This window comes from Podarcis gaigeae, assembly GCF_964106915.1.
Source record: "Podarcis gaigeae genome assembly, chromosome: 11".
NCBI lineage: Eukaryota > Metazoa > Chordata > Lepidosauria > Squamata > Lacertidae > Podarcis > Podarcis gaigeae.
Window position 1 is genome coordinate 63,776,975 of NC_139687.1, and position 16,467 is coordinate 63,793,441.

General features: G+C 50.1%; 1 protein-coding gene across 3 annotated transcripts in view; it reads left to right on the top strand.

Moving 5' to 3' along the window:
- Positions 1-16,467, top strand: part of IL11RA (interleukin 11 receptor subunit alpha) — a 147,915-nt gene that overhangs the window by 111,500 nt on the left and 19,948 nt on the right. For all 3 annotated transcript variants that reach the window (XM_083702869.1, XM_083702871.1, XM_083702870.1), the window contains exons 3-6: positions 2,659-2,758; positions 6,310-6,370; positions 6,563-6,729; positions 7,937-8,051. In XM_083702869.1, coding sequence (XP_083558995.1) covers positions 2,659-2,758; positions 6,310-6,370; positions 6,563-6,729; positions 7,937-8,051 — 443 coding nt within the window. The remainder of the gene's footprint in view (positions 1-2,658; positions 2,759-6,309; positions 6,371-6,562; positions 6,730-7,936; positions 8,052-16,467) is intronic.

Here is a 16,467-nt window from a genome sequence, read left to right on the forward strand (position 1 = left end):
ATTGATCTTAGAATGAATTGATTTTAGAATGCTGTGTTACTTTTATTGTTGTTAGCTGCTCTGAGCCCGGCTTCGGCTGGGGAGGGTGGGATATAAATAAATTATGATTATGATTATGATTATGATTATAAAAAGCTCAACAACTTTGCTGGCCCTCCTGCATGTTCACTTCATCAAATCTGGCCGTCTTTGAAAAAAGTTTGGGCACCCTACACAGACAGGCAGCCAAGGAGCCTGGAACGAACTTGGGTGTCTTGTTTACTTCCACACATCCTTAGATGACTGTACTCCACTGATGTGAAAATAAGCAATGATGCCCTTATTAAACTGTGGGGTGCAAGTGACCTTGTTGAGGTTGCTGCGATCAGGGTGCTCTGATCCCAAGTTACGACTTCTGCAAAGATGCAGATCGGGCACCACATTCCCATACCATATTTGAAAGAAAACACAGTGTAGGGAGTGTTTTTAAGGACCCTCCTATACTGGGCTGGTCCAGTCCCAAACCACCCCCTCACCAATTTGGGATCTTCCACTTGTGCGGCGGCAAGAGGGGCCAAATCCGGCAGACACAGCAGGACAGGTTGGAGAGGACAGAGCTCAGGCCTGTTTCGTTCCCTGTTTGTCTTGTGGGACCACGACAGCTCGAGAGGTGAGCGGATAGACGGAGCGTGCTCTTTGTAGCCATGGTGTGTCCACCGGGAAAGCGGAGCTGCAAACTGGGGCAAGAGGACGAGGGTGAGAGAGCAGGATATTAGGAAGAAGGGTGCGCTGCAACATTTTGTGGCGGTTGCCGCATGCACGCGTGGTGTGCTTGTGCATGCACCAGCTGCAACATCCCAGCCCCACCCCTTTAGCACGGCTGTTGACAACCTGGCACCCTCCAGCTGTTTGGGAATACAACTCCCATCATTCCCCAAATGGCCGTGCTGCCTGGGGCTCATGGGAGTTGTAGTCCAGCACAGCTGGAGGGTGCCAGGCTGCTTTAGCCTCCCCAAGAAATGCCTAAGAGCTTGGTGGGACTGTGCCAATGAGCCTGGTCCTTTGGCTCTATGGGTTCGTTGGCTCTACGGAGTTTCCATTTAATTTAATTTATTTCTCTGTATGGCATTTATATCCCACCTTTTTCTCCAAGGAGCTCCAGGTGGCATGCATGGTTCTCCACCTCCTCATTTAACCCCCACAATAACCCTGTGAGGTAGGTTAGGCTGAGAGGCAGCCACTGGCCCAAGGTCGCCAAGTGAGCTTCATGGCTGGGTGGGAATTCGAACTCAGGTCCTAGTCCAGCACTCTATTATTTTTTACTAAATGTCTTTCCCTCCCTTCACCATAACGGCTCCTCCCCAGGCTAGCACTACCACGAAGCCTAGTAAACTGATCACTCTCGGACCCCTGTGGGCAGGGGTGACCCTTGGCTAGATGGCCTTTGGGTGCCCCTTCCCACCCTTTTGTCCTTTGCTTCTCCTTGGCCCAAAGCCTTGACAGAGCAGGAGATTCCTGAGACTGAACCCTGAACCTGGCGCAGGTAGCAATCGAGGGAAGTGCCTTTGTTTCCGGACTCCAATTCCTCCCTGTTCCAATATTTGCTTGTGGAGATTAGCTGTTTGATTTTCCATGCGTGGCTCCAACGTGGTCCAAGCCTGCCAGAGGGTTCACACACCCCTTCCAGCTTTTGGTAAACCAGCAGAGTGGGTTTCATTCTGGGATGCCCCCACCCTTCAAAAAACTTCCATTCGTTTATTCATTTCTGATATTTGTAGATCGCCATTGTAGATCACCACTGATGGACACAAAGCAGTTTACGGTCAATTAAGCAGTTCCTTCACCAAGTAGCACAGTGTTTTAGAGGGGGAAAAACCCCACAGGTTAAAAACATTAATTCCATAAATAGGCATTATAAAAATTACTTAAAGCAAATTGTATTAAATTAAAATATTACAAGTCGCTTTGAGTTGCTGTGGCAACAAAAGCAACAAGGTACAGTGGTACCTTGGGTTAAGTACTTAATTCGTTCCGGAGGTCCGTTCTTAACCTGAAACTGTTCTTAACCTGAAGCACCACTTTAGCTAATGGGGCCTCCTGCTGCCGCCACGCCACCGGAGCACGATTTCTGTTCTCATCCTGAAGCAAAGTTCTTAACCAGAGGTCTTATTTTCGGGTTAGCGGAGTCTGTAACCTGAAGCATATGTAACCTGAAGCGTATGTAACCTGAGGTACCACTGTAAACAAACAGTGTTGGAAGGGACCCCATGAGTCCTTGCAATGCAGAAATTGCAGCTAAAGAATCCCTGACGGTTAAGAACAGGTATTTAAAAACCAATTAAAACCAACATTAAAACTAAAAACACAGATTAAAACCCATGCCAACATTCTACATGGGTTTGCCTAGACAAAGATGTTTTAAGCAGGTGCTGGAAAGGGCACAGTGAAGGCGTCTGCCTGGTGTCAAGTGGCAGGGAGTTCCAAAGTGTAGGTGCTGCTACACTAAGAAATGGCGAGTATTGTGTGACATCTGTAACATTGCCCATCTGTAGGTATTCCTGTTGTGTGTTGCCCTTCCCACTGGCTGGTTTTGAGAATTCACCCACACCCCGAATCAGGGTTGGACCATCTGCCTTATAGTATTGTCTCTTTTCTCCCCTCTTTTTCCCTGGCTCTCAGATGCTGACCCTTGTCTCCTGTGTCGGCAGAGTGGTGGTCCTCTTGGCAGCTGTCTCGGTGACCACGTCCATCACCATGTCAGGAGAATGGGGAGAAGAAGGTGAGCTGACACCTGGAGACGAGTATCTCTCTAGGGCAGGCAGTCCGCCAACTTGGCCCTCCAGATGTTTTGGGACTACAACTCCCATCATCCCTGAGCACTGGTCCTGTGAGCTAGGGGTGATGGGAGATGTAGTCCCAAAACATCTGGAGGGCTGAGTTTGGGGATGCCTACCCTAGGCTTGGAGGATTGCTTTGCAGGGTTAGAGCCAGGGAGGTAAGTCTGAGCAGGATCAGGGCCAAGGAACAGACCAGCTCAGAGTGGTGGGATCAAGGGGAAAGCAAAATGATCGAGGGCTCTCTTATGAAAACAGGTCTCAGTGTTTGGGACTTCTTAGTCATTTTGGACTCACAGCTGTCCATGGAGGCGCAGGTCAATTCTGTGTCCAGGGCAGCTGTTTACCAGCTCCATCTGATCCACAGGCTGAGACCCTCCCTGCCCGAAGGCTGTCTGGCCAGAGTGGCGCATGCTCTTGTTATCTCTTGCTTGGACTACATCAATGCGCTCTACGTGGGGCTACCTTTGAAGGTGACCCGGAAACTACAACTAATCCAGAATGCGTCAACTAGACTGGTGACTAGGAGTGGCCGCCAAGACCATATAACACCGGTCTTGAAAGACCTACATTGGCTCCCAGTGCGTTTCTGAGCACAATTCAAAGTGTTGGTGCTGACCTTGAAAGCCCTAAATGGCCTCGGTTCAGTATATCTGAAGGAGCATCTCCACCCCCATCGTTCTGCTCGGACACTAAGATCCAGCTCCGAGGGCCTTCTGGTGGTTCCCTCGCTGTGAGAAGTGAGGTTACAGGGAACCAGGCAGAGGGCCTTCTCTGTAGTGGCGCCCACCCTGTGGAATGCCCTCCCACCAGTTGTCAAGGCAATAAAAAACTATTTTACTTTTAAAAGACAACTGAAGGTGGCCCTGTTTAGGGAAGTTTTTAATGTCTGACACGGTATTGTTTTAAATATTCGGTTGGAAGCCATCCACAGTGGCTGGGGAAACCCAGCCAGATGGACAGGGTATAAATAATAAATTGTTGTTGTTGTTGTTCTTGTTGTTCTTGTTGTTGTTGTTATAGTTCAGAGAACCTTGATGGCTTTCAAGGAAGATTAGGCAAAATTCATGGAGGAGAGGGCTATCAATGGCTGTGCTCTGCATCCACAATTGGAGGGAGCAATACAGCTGAATATCAGCTACTGAAAGCTACAGGAGGGGAGAGCTGCTCTTGTGTTCGAGTCCTGCTTGTGGGTTTGTTTGTTTGAGTTTGTATGTGGCTTTTCCACAATGCGCTGTCCCCAAAGCAGCTCACAGCTAGCATTCAAACCAGCCAAACAGAGAGCAATGCAAATATGCAAAATGCAGAACATGCCAGCGATTTCAAAATAACGAATATCGACGATTTGGCAAGCTCAGAAGACATTGCAGAAAAGCTTAAGTACGTGAATTCGAAGCAAAAATGAAAGCTAGCCAACAAAGAGGTTTCTGGCACTGGTCTTGCTGCATACCAAGGAGCCCGGCTTAAGTGGCGTTCACAGGAGAGGCTTCGATGGCACACAGCTGGCATACAGGCTGGGTGGCAAACCTCTGGCTCCCGCATCTCTCCTCCGGCGGAGGCTGGCAGCACCAAAAGGCAAATGTCAGGGTGGGGGGCAATGATGGCAAGTCTCTCCCCCGGCCTCCTGGACAGTACCAACGGCTGGGGCATGTTTTGCTGCCCTTCCCACTGGTTGGCTGCTGTGAGAAGAGGATGGTGAAATCGAAAGGCCATTGGGCTAATCCGCCAGACTCTTCTTCTGTTCTGAGGTTCTTAATCTTTAAACTGGGCCCTTAGTGCCTATTCTGGCTACTGGGTGCTCTTCGCGGTCCCAAGCAGAGAGTCGTTCCCCACCCCCAGCCTTGCTCCCTGTAACTTGGCTTTTCTCTGCGACAGCATTCCCAAACCGGCGCCCTCCAGGTGTTTTGGCTGCAGAGAGATGAGGCAGAAGGACTCACCTGCCTGGCATGCATGTTATGTTGCTGACAGACAGATCTATTGGCCAAGTTGGCAGCAGCTTCTTCCTGCTTCCTTTTCCCGTGGGGGCAGGTGAACTAGCAGCCCCACAAACAAGCCCCAGTGCTGTCTCACCTTAGGCACAGCAGGTTGGGGCTCGTGAGTCTCGTTCTTCCTGTTACTTGACGTACCTTGCAGGTACTGAACAGGAGAGCAGCCCTGTTCCTTTGTCCTCCAATTGCATTACCTAGCATGGGGCTAAAGCTCTTTCAAGCAGCCCAAGAGACCACAGAGATTGGGGGGGGGGGGGAGAGAGATGATTTTTTTTATTTCCTTTCATAATGTCTATAATCCAGAATGCGGCAGCAAGACTGGTGACCGGGAGCAAGACTGCTGTCCTGAATGGGGTCACTGTGCCCCTGAAGGACCAGGTGCACAGCCTGGGAGTCATTCTGGACTCACAGCTGTCCATGGAGGCACAGGTCCATTCTGTGTTCAGGGCAGCTGTCTCCCAACTCCATCTGGTACGCAGGATGAGACCCTCCCTGTCCGCAGACTGTCTGGCCAGAGTGGTGCATGATCTGGTTATCTCCCGCTTCAATTACTGCAATGTGCTCTATGTGGGGCTACCTTTGAAGGTGACCTGGAAACTACAACTAATCCAGAATGCGGCAGCTAGACTGGGGACTGGGAGTGGCCACCAGGACCATATAACATCAGTCCTGAAAGACCTACATTGCCTCCCAGTATGTTTCCGAGCGCAATTCAAAGTGTTGGTGTTGACCTTGAAAGCCCTAAATGGCCTTGGCCCAGTAGACCTTAAGGATAGTCTCCACCCCCATCGTTCTACCCGGACCCTGAGGTCCAGCGCTGAGGGCCTTCTGGCGGTTCCCTCACTGCGAGAAGCCAAGTTACAGGGAACCAGGCAGAGGGCCTTCTCGGTAGTGGCGCCTACCCTGTGGAACGCCCTCCCACCAGTTGTCAAAGAGAAAAACAACTACCAGACTTTTAGAAGACATCTGAAGGCAGCCCTGTTTAGGGAAGCTTTTAATGTTTGATCTTTTATCGTGTTTTAATGTTCTGTTGGCAGCCACCCAGAGTGGCTGGGGAAACCCAGCCAGATGGGCGGGGTATAAATTGTCATCATCATCAATGAAACAAAATAATTAAAAAATCCTTCCAGTAGCACCTTAGAGACCAACTAAGTTTGTTATTTGTATGAACTTTCGTGTTCATACACACTTCTTCAGGCACACTTATTTCGCATGCACACCCAAAGATTGCTTATATCCAAACCCTGGGGGGTGGGGAGAGAGAGAATCCCAAACTCTCAGAGACCGTTTGCCCAGCGAGGCTGACCAGGAAGCGATGCGGAGAGCTTAAGAGCTCTTTTTGTGCCGGGCGACCCAAGCAGAACTGGTGCAAAAGAGCTTTTAAGCTCTCCTCCTGGCTTGGGGGGCAAGGCTTGCTCAGCGTGCCGGCTCTGGGGTGTTTGTGTGAGATTCCTCACCATACAAAATGGGATGTCCCTATTGTTCATGTTCATGGGCCTCTTTTCCAGGGGTGACGTATGCCCAGCTGGGGAAAGAAATGATCCTGACGTGCGCTGGAGCGAGTCCCGGGTAGGTGTCTCCAAGGAGTCGTGGTCCCTTCCAGAGGACCTGCAAGACCTCGGAGTGCGGGAGGGGAGGCAAGAACCACCTTGGGACGGGCCAGGGTGATTTTCTGGGCCCCTCGACGGGAACAGAGGGCATGTTTGCAAACAAGACGTCTCTGCCTCTTGTGCATCCTCACTGCGGCTTTCTGGCTTTCAGCTCCTCGGTGGAATGGCGGTGGAACGGAGGCCCCGTCCTCCCAGAAGACTCAGCGGTGCAGGCCGGACAGCTTCTCCTGTCCCACCCCCAGCACTCCTCCGAAGGGGTCTACAGCTGCCACGACACCAGCGGGGTCCTCCTCAGCTCGACTGTGCTCCGTCTCGGACGTAAGTTTGGGGTCGGCTGCACCAGAGGCGGAGCGGTGCGCCCCGGATGCCATCCCTGAAGGGGGATGACAAAATCCTGGCTGGGTCTGATGGCTGCCACACCAGATCACGCACCCCAACCTGGTCACCGTGGCAGAGCGCACCCCCCAGCCAGGCACAATTGCCCGGCCCACTGGGGAGAGAACGGGAAAGAGGCAGGTGAGAAAAAAGGAAGGGGGTGGGAATGGGGCCGCACACCCCGTTCCATCCCTCCTATGGGCAGTTCCCAAGTGCCACAGAGGCTTTCTCTGCTGCTGGGCTGCACAGGTTCATGGCAAGGGGGGAAATTCTTGAGAATGAGGGCGGGGCGGTTAGGGACATAGGAAGTCCCATCGAACCCAGAATTGTCTCCACCGGCCAGAGTTTCAAGCAGAGTGTTTCTCCCAGCTTGAGAGATGCTGAGGATTGAACCTGACGGAATATTCTGGAAGAAACTTGGAAATGGTCTTGAAGAAGTTGTTAGGTAATGGAGAATTTCCCCAGCAACAGGTGCCTTTATTAGGGCATGTGATCAACTATGTTGCTTTATTTATTTACTAATGACCAGCATAAGGTTTTGTAAATACAGTGGACGCTCCTGTTGCGAACGGGATCCGTGCAGGATGCACGTTTGCAACCCGCAACGGCGTGTCTGCGCACACGCGTGTTTCAATTTGGCGCTTCTGTACATGCGCGACCCCCAAAACCCGGAAGTAACCCTTTCCAGTACTTCCAGGTTTCAGCGGGTCCGTTACCCAAAAAAACGCGACCTGAAGCATCTGTAACCTGAGGTATGACTGCAATAAAGACTCTTAGAAACAGAACCAAATGGTATTTATTCCTGTAATGGGAATTTTGCTAAGAGATAGCTAGAATGCTGATGCTGTAAAGAAGTAGAAGATTCAGGAAAAACTTTCTATAAAAGGAACTCTGCTGCGGAAAGAAATGGCCGCCCAAAACTCGATGCTCACCTTGAATGTTCTGCATACAATGAGCTGTGGCCCTTCCCCAAATGCTGGGCCAGCCTTGAGCTTTTGCCAGGAGCAAAGGGCTGGTCTGGGATGCTAGCGCTGGGCAGCTGGGCTTCCCCTGAACTTAGGCAGGAGGTGGGAGCCATTGGAGGAAGGCCAGACATGCTCCCTGCCCTGCTTGTGCCCTTACTCCATGCCGCACCTTGCTTCTCCCGCAGGCCTGCCAGGAAAGCCCTCCATCTTGTGCACGGCACCAAACTATGAGGACGTTTCCTGCTTCTGGGCTTCCACCGTTGAGACCTTCCTGCCCACCAGATATATCACTTTCTACAGGTAAGGCCTCTGGGTCTGCAGAAGGGATCGGGGCCTTGCGTACCTGCGCCACAACTAAGAACCCACCTCCAGCTGGTGTGCAGCATGGCAGATTAGTTCGTGTGTTCGTAAAATCATGGAATTGTACGGTTGGAAGGGATCCCTGAGGGTCATCTAGCCCAAACCCCTTAGCCCAATCACAGCTAAGACTTCCTGACAGATGCCCCCCCCCCCACTTAAAACCTTCCCACCTAGGAGAGGCCACCACCTTCCAAGGGAGTCTGATAACAACTCTTATCATCAGGAACGTCTTCCTAATGGTTAGTCGGAATCTCATTTTGTGTCATTTGAGGCCATTGGTTTGGGTTCTAGCCTCTGGAGAAACAGAAAACATGCTGGTTTTATTGGAAGATGGCTCTCAGGATCCCCAAGGAGATGGCTTCAGGCACCAGGCCTGCCAGCAGACCAAGTTGTCTGCAAACATGACATGAAGGCCCTGCTGTGTGGGAATCCCTTGCAGAGCCAGGAGACAGTTGGGTTGTGCATGTCAGGAGTTCAGCCTACACTCGAGTAGCACCCTGGCAGAGACACATGCCCGACTGGCATGTTCTCTCCCTCCAGGTTGATCGTTCAGGAGCTTCAAAAGCTTTCTTCTGCCCGAACATCACAGTGACCGATGCCAACCGACACCGGCACGCTTAGGGATCCGCAGAGTTTGCGCAACTTGCGTAACAGACCTCAGCAACTCAGCATTTTGGCTAATCTACTTTATTTACATATAAACACCCACGGAGCACTGCAACATGGCTTCCTCTCTCTCTAGCATCAGACAGCAAAGAGAGAAAGAACAAAGGACAATAGTCCAACTTTATGGAACACAGGAACACAAACATCCTGTCTCCGTCACTTCCCAATCTATGGAGTCAAAACATACACCATCATGTGAAAGACAACAATCCCATGACTGCAATCACGGAGCAGGAATTCTAACAGTGCATCCACAGCAGTGACCAGAGGAGGAATGACCGCTGGGAGGATTGCCAAGAGAAGAAACGCCCTGGTGCATCTGCAGCAGCACAATCAGACTCCTTCCTCTGCCTCAGCTGCAACGAAACATGTCTCTCCCTTATCGGTCTCTGCAGCCACTGCAGGTGCTATAACTCCCCAGTTGGTTGGTCTTCACCCCAAAATACACACTCCTTCCACGTCTCCTGAGACAGCGGGATGCCAACAGTATCCTCATGTCCTCTCTCAGTCCTCTCTTCTTCAGCCCAAACATCCCCAACTCCCAGAAGTATTCCTCCAGACCCTTCATTTCCGTGGTCTGCCTCCTCCGCGATGGTAACGTGGATCAAAGGAACGTCCAGGCCGTGGCAGCTCTCTTCCCACACTTGGACCCATTTCTCAGTTAATGCAGGCAGAGTAGAGGGATGGGGTGGGAGGTGCAGGTTAGGGTGGGGCAGCAGAAGCCGCTGCAGCAGCAATTCTGGCTGGCTTCCCTCCCTCTCCTCGCATTCTGACTTTGCATTCTCCTGCCCTTGCAAATGCTGCGTTCTTTTCCAAAGCTTGCTGGCCGGCCGGCCGGGAGGCCCTTCCCCCAAAAACACACCACGCGGCTTTCCATTGCTTTGTCCAAATCGATACTCACCAAGAAGAAGAAAGATTTGTGTCTTTCCAGACGAAGGGGAAAGTGCTGCCTGGACGGAAAGGGAGGCGGGGGCCCCTGATGTCTCCACCCGACATTCCAGAAGGGTGGAGTAACTGAGAGGACGCTTCCAGGCCCACCAAGTCCACCGCAGGGAGGGAGGGGGGAAGGGGGGCTGAAGCCCCTCTGGCACCTTTCCGACACAGTTGGCCAAGCTGTAAAGAACCCAAATTCACACTCCCTCCCTATTAAAAAAGTGAGGGGCAGCTCCCAGTAGTGATGTATGGAAGTGAGAGCCGGACCATCAAGAAGGCTGATCGCCGAAGAATGGATGCTTTTGAATTCTGGTGCTGGAGGAGACTCTTGAGAGTCCCATGGACTGCAAGAAGATCCAACCTCTCCATTCTGAAGGAAATCAGCCCTGAGTGCTCACTGGAAGGACAGATCCTGAAGCTGAGGCTCCAGTACTTTGGCCACCTCATGAGAAGAGAAGACTCCCTGGAGAAGACCCTGATGTTGGGAAAGATGGAGGGCACAAGGAGAAGGGGACGACAGAGGATGAGATGGTTGGACAGTGTTCTCGAAGCTAGCAGCATGAGTCTGACCCAACTGTGGGAGGCAGTGGAAGACAGAAGTGCCTGGCGTGCTCTGGTCCATGGGGTCACGAAGAGGCGGACACGACTAAATTACTAAACAACAACAACAGCTCCATGGTCCCAGCAGGAAGATCTCTTATGGCATTCTTCAAGAAGGGAGCGCCTGGCTGGGGTTGACTCTTTCTCCCCCCCCCCAAAAAAAATTATTCATTTTATAACACAACTAAACAACACAAACAGAAAAACAAACAATACAAGTGAGTTCTTGTCTTATCCTTATTTTTTCTAAACATTGTTAGGTGAGCTTCCCCAAGTCCCCCCATCTGATTTTCATTTTACCTCATCTTTAGCAGTTAACATATACAGTTTTAACCATTTTTTTATCACACTTACTTTTACCATAAAAATCTTCACATTTTATCATTTACAAATAATACTATTTTAATAAACACAATCTTCTACTTCTAACCCTACAGCCTATATCCACTTCCAAAGCTATTCTAAGATTTAAATATTAACATATTTTTCAAATATTCTTTAAACTTCTTCCAATCTTCTTCCATCGTCTCTTCTCTCTGGTCTCAGTTCGGCAAGTTCCATATAGTCCATCATCTTCATCTGCCATTCTGGGGTTGACTCCTGGCCCAGACGGCCTATAGGAAGAAGGAAGCAAGCTGAGCACACACACACACACACACACACACCCGGAGACAGTCCCCGGATTTGTGAATAAGTCCCTGGATAAATTCCATCCCAGGAATGTCCCCGGATTTCATCTAATGTCCCCGGGAAACTCAGCAGCGGCAGTCTCAGCAGCCCGGAGCAGTTGGCTCTGGCTGGCTTCAGGAGCTGCTCAGAAGTCCCCATACGATGGTGGTGCAGGGGCTCAAATATGCAGCTTCCGGGCTGCCTCCACCTTCCCTGACCCCAGCAACTAAGCTGGGAAGGGAGGCTTCATGCTGCCTATCGGAGCAGCCTCCCAACTCCTACTTGCGTGCAAGCAGGAGCCAGGCAGGGATCTCTCAGCTGTGAAGGGAGGCTTCACGCTGCCTGTCAGAGCCTGCGTGCAAGCAGGAGGGGGCAGGGATCTCTCAGTTAGGCAACAGGAAGCCTCCCTTCCCAGCTGAGGGATCCCTGCCCCCTCCGGCTTGCATGCAAGGAGGAATGGGATTGGGGCTGCTCCAATGGGAAGGGAGGCATCGCACTGCCCTAGCCTCTCCGCCACCGCTGTTCTCGGCCCTCCTTCTCCGCCTTCCATGCCTGACCCACCGCGCACAGCTTCCCCACCACCACCACTGAAGAACCAACTACTCAGGGGCTGCCCAAGCTCATGGAGAAAGGAGATAGAAGCCTCAGAGGAAGGGGAAATGTGGCGTTTGAGGTCAAGGTGGCGGTCACCCCTCTGCCACCACCATCGCTGCAGCATCAACGTCCGAAACGCTTCGTCTTTAAGGAATGAATGAATGAATGAATGAATTAAAGTGTCCCTGGATTCATTGAAAAACATCTGGTAACCTCTATCTATCTATATCTATCTATCTATCTATCGGGGTGGGATTTCATTGTCCTCCGTAATAATAGGGCAACATCTTTTACCTGCTCCTATGCTAGCCCAGCTGTCAGTGTAAAACATTAACAATCCACATGTTGCGGTAAACTGTGGGTCTTCTTTCTTATGACAGCAGTGAGGCAAATCCCGTATTTTTCTGTGTATAAGGCGAGGATTAGAAAAGAATGTGGAAAATTTGTGGTCGTTTTATACACGGAGAGTGCAGAGGATGGACTGGCGACTGGTTGCTGCCGCGAGCAGGAGATTGTCATCTGTGAAAGGGCGGGTCTTTGGTGACTGCGGCAATTATTGATAGGCTGGCGCTGTGGCAATTGGGGGTGCGATTGACAGCTGCTGGCGGTGATTGGGCAGTCGATTGGTGGCTTTGGCGGCACTCATTGTCAGCGTTGGTCAGGCAGGTGAGTGATTTTAGGCAACCCCCCCAAAAAAGCTCAAAAACTGGGAGCAATCCTCCCCCCCAAAAACTCAACAACTCTGGGCCATCTCAATTTGTAGTCCCCCAAAATAGGGGGCATCTTAAACACAGGAGCATGTTATACACAGAAAAATACGATCGTTGCTTCCAGTTGAGGGGCGGGCAGCTCCACACACACCTGGACACAAGAAGTGTGGGATATAGCGCTTAAGTGGTGCTTAAACTCATCATCAGAGGATGGTAAGAGGAAGAACAAAGAAAGATTGGCTTGATCCATATGTTCTCGATTTACTTCGTTTATTACCAATAATACTGTAATTTAGCAGCCATTATGGAGAAATTATCTTAATGATTTAGATTGAAATGTGCCCTGTGGAGGTGAGCTTAATCTGTAATGTAAAAAATTTTCTGAGCTTGCTTTGATGCTCACGAGACTTAACATCTGTTGTAAGACAACACTTTATGTTTGGTAATTGTTTTTAAAACTTTCGGTCTGAGGAAGTCCGTTCCAATGTCGAACGGCTCTTGCCATCAGAAAGTTATTCCTGAAGTTGAGATGGAATTTCCTTTCTTGTGAATCCATTACATGAAAGGCAATTCCAACTCAGCATTGGGACCACCACTAAAAAGATCCTGTCACAGGTCAACGCCAGCTGGGCTCCACCAGCAGGACCTCCCCATTTTATTTTATTTTCATAAATTTTATTTCTGTTTTCAAAAATTTACAAATATGCACCTCACCATCACATACTTCCAATACAAATACATATTAGTCTTCCCTCCCCAACCCTTTTGTGGTTTCTTATCTTATTTAAATATTTAACACTGCATTTTTCCACTTTATTCCATTTTAAAGTTATTCTACAATTAATCTTGATAATACTTTTAACCGCTTGATTTGAGTTGACCTTACTAATGCCCTTAGTTGCATGCCATGATTTTTCAAATATTCCACAAATGTTCCCCACTCTTTAATAAAAATAATAATAATTCCTCTTGGTTTCTTACCACACCCATTTATTTTGCCATTTTGGCATAATCCATCAATTTAATCTCTTGATTGGAACAATATCCTCCTTCCACCTTGGGACAAATATCATTCTGGCTGCTGAATACAAATTTTGGTTCCCCCAAAATGAGGTTTTGCAGGCACCCCAGGCCAGCTGATTGCCAGGGAAATAGGTTTTTAAATGTGCAGGGAAAGGAAATGATTGTAAAGAAGCTGGTAAAATGCGGACTTGACTATGCTATCACTCAGTGGATTTGTAACTGGCTGACTGACCGAACCCAAAGGGTGCTCATCAATGGTTCCTCTTCATCCTGGAGAAGAGTGACTAGTGGGGTGCCACAGGGTTCCGTCTTGGGCCCGGTCTTATCCAACATCTTTATCAACGACTTGGATGATGGACTCAAGGGCATCCTGATCAAATTTGCAGATGACACCAAACTGGGAGGGGTGGCTAACACCCCAGAGGACAGGATCACACTTCAAAACGACCTTGACAGATTAGAGAACTGGGCCAAAACAAACAAGATGAATTTTAACAGGGAGAAATGTGAAGTATTGCACTTGGGCAAAAAAAATGAGAGGCACAAATACAAGATGGGTGACACCTGGCTTGAGAGCAGTACATGTGAAAAGGATCTAGGAGTCTTGGTTGACCACAAACTTGACATGAGCCAACAGTGTGACGCGGCAGCTAAAAAAGCCAATGCAATTCTGGGCTGCATCAATAGGAGTATAGCATCTAGATCAAGGGAAGTAATAGTGCCACTGTATTCTGCTCTGGTCAGACCTCACCTGGAGTACTGTGTCCAGTTCTGGGCACCACAGTTCAAGAAGGACACTGACAAACTGGAACGTGTCCAGAGGAGGGCAACCAAAATGGCCAAAGCCTGGAAACGATGCCTTATGAGGAACGGCTAAGGGAGCTGGGCATGTTTAGCCTGGAGAAGAGGAGGTTAAGGGGTGATATGATAGCCATCTTCAAATATATAAAAGGATGTCACATAGAGGAGGGAGAAAGGTTGTTTTCTGCTGCTCCAGAGAAGCAGACACGGAGCAATGGTTCCAAACTACAAGAAAAAAGATTCCACCTAAACATTAGGAAGAACTTCCTGACAGTAAGAGCTGTTCGACAGTGGAATTTGCTGACAAGGAGTGTGGTGGAGTCTCCTTCTTTGGAGGTCTTTAAGCAGAGGCTTGACAACCATATGTCAGGAGTGCTCTGATGGTGTTTCCTGCTTGGCAGGGGGTTGGACTCGATGGCCCTTGGGGTCTCTTCCAACTCTATGATTCTATGATTCACTTGACAGTCATTGTGATGCTAGGAGATTGACAGGTGCTCATCTGCCAAGCTTGGCTGGTGGGGGAGGTAAACATCTGGCTTCCAGCCAAATCAGTTCCCTGCTCCGACCAGAGGGGACCTTGCCTCCCCTGTGCCGTGCATCCACCTCTGCCATAGAGCACATCTGGAGTTTAGAAGGCATGTGGGCAACCTTTTGTGGTGTTGGGCAAGCCGGGCATTGACATGCTAGCCCAGTGGTACCCAAAGCGGGCTATAGCAACCCCTCAAGGGCAACGGGACTACCTAGCAGGGGGCTAAGAGGCAGAGAAAAATTGAACTTTGGAACTCGCTTTCTCAAGAATTCCCTGGATGGCTTTAGACAGATGTCCCAGTTTTAATCTGTTATAGCATTCTAACTTCTTGTTATGTTTTGAAGCAGGGTTCTTTATTTTCTTGTTTTGTCTTTGTGTGATATGCTTTGACATTGTTGTTTTTAGAATCGGGTGGTGTATAAATTTTATGAATGAACGAAATGAATGAATGAATAATAGGCATCCGCTCTTGACTCTGAAAGGAGGCTGCCTCCTTCTGGCCAAGCCTTGGCATTACGCTGGAGCAGCCGGCCAGGGTGCAGTGCCCTTCCTTTGCAGGACGGAACGGGCCCTGGTGTGGGTGCTGGCCGGCCACAGGGCATGTGCCCTCCCATACGCTCAAGGAGCACGCCCAAGGTGGCCTAGGAGGTGACAGCAGGAGCTGTGAGCCAAAAACCCCCAGGATCAAACCTCCCACCAAGACAAGCTCACCAAGCGCTGTTTTTCATCTCTCTCTCTCTCTCTCTCTCTCTCTCTCTCTCTCTCTCTCTCTCCCTATCCCTATCCCTATCCCTATCCCTATCCCTATCCCTATCCCTCTTCCTCCCTCATTGCCACTATTCTCCAATATGGAGATGAGAATAATAGCAACTCCTCTCTGGAACTCCCTGCCTATTGAGAGGGGGAAGCTATTTAACCCCTTCTAAACTCTCCAAGGGACGCAGGTGGCGCTGTGGGTTAAAGCCTCAGCGCCTAGGACTTGCCAATCGAAAGGTCGCGGTTCAAATCCCTGCGGCGGGGTGCGCTCCCGCTGCTCGGTCCCAGCGCCTGCCAACCTAGCAGTTCGAAAGCACCTCCGGGTGCAAGTAGATAAATAGGGACCGCTTACCAGCGGGAAGGTAAACGGCGTTTCCGTGTGCGGCTCTGGCTCACCAGAGCAGTGATGTCACGCTGGCCACGTGACCCGGAAGTGTCTCCGGACAGCGCTGGCCCCTGGCCTCTTGAGTGAGATGGGCGCACAACCCCAGAGTCTGTCAAGACTGGCCCGTACGGGCAGGGGTACCTTTACCTTTACCTAAACTCTCCAAAATGTACAAAACTGTCCCTAATATATGTTGGAGATGCGGAGAATCAGGTGGAACAATGCTCCACATGTGGTGGGTTTGTAAAAAGTTCAAAACCTTCTGGAATGGCACACACAAGCAGTTTCAAATAATGTTAAATCCATCCTTCCCCTAAAAAAACCAGAATCCTTTTTATTGGGTATTATGGTTTGAAAGCACGTCAAAGTGCAAGTAGATCAATAGGTACCACTCCAGTGGGAAGGTAAACGGCGTTTCCGTGCGCTGCTCTGGTTCGCCAGAAGCGGCTTAGTCCTGCTGTAAAGCGAGATGAGCGTCCAACCCCAGAGTCAGCCATGACTGGACCTAATGGTCAGGTGTCCCTTTACCTTTACCTTTTTATGGTGTCCAGGGGAGACTTGCCAATCAGAAGGTTGGCAGTTCGAATACCCGCGACGGGGTGAGCTCCCGTTGCTCGGTCCCTGCTCCTGCCAACCTAGCAGTTCAGAAGCACGTTGAAGTGCAAGTAGATAAATAGGTACTGCTCTGGC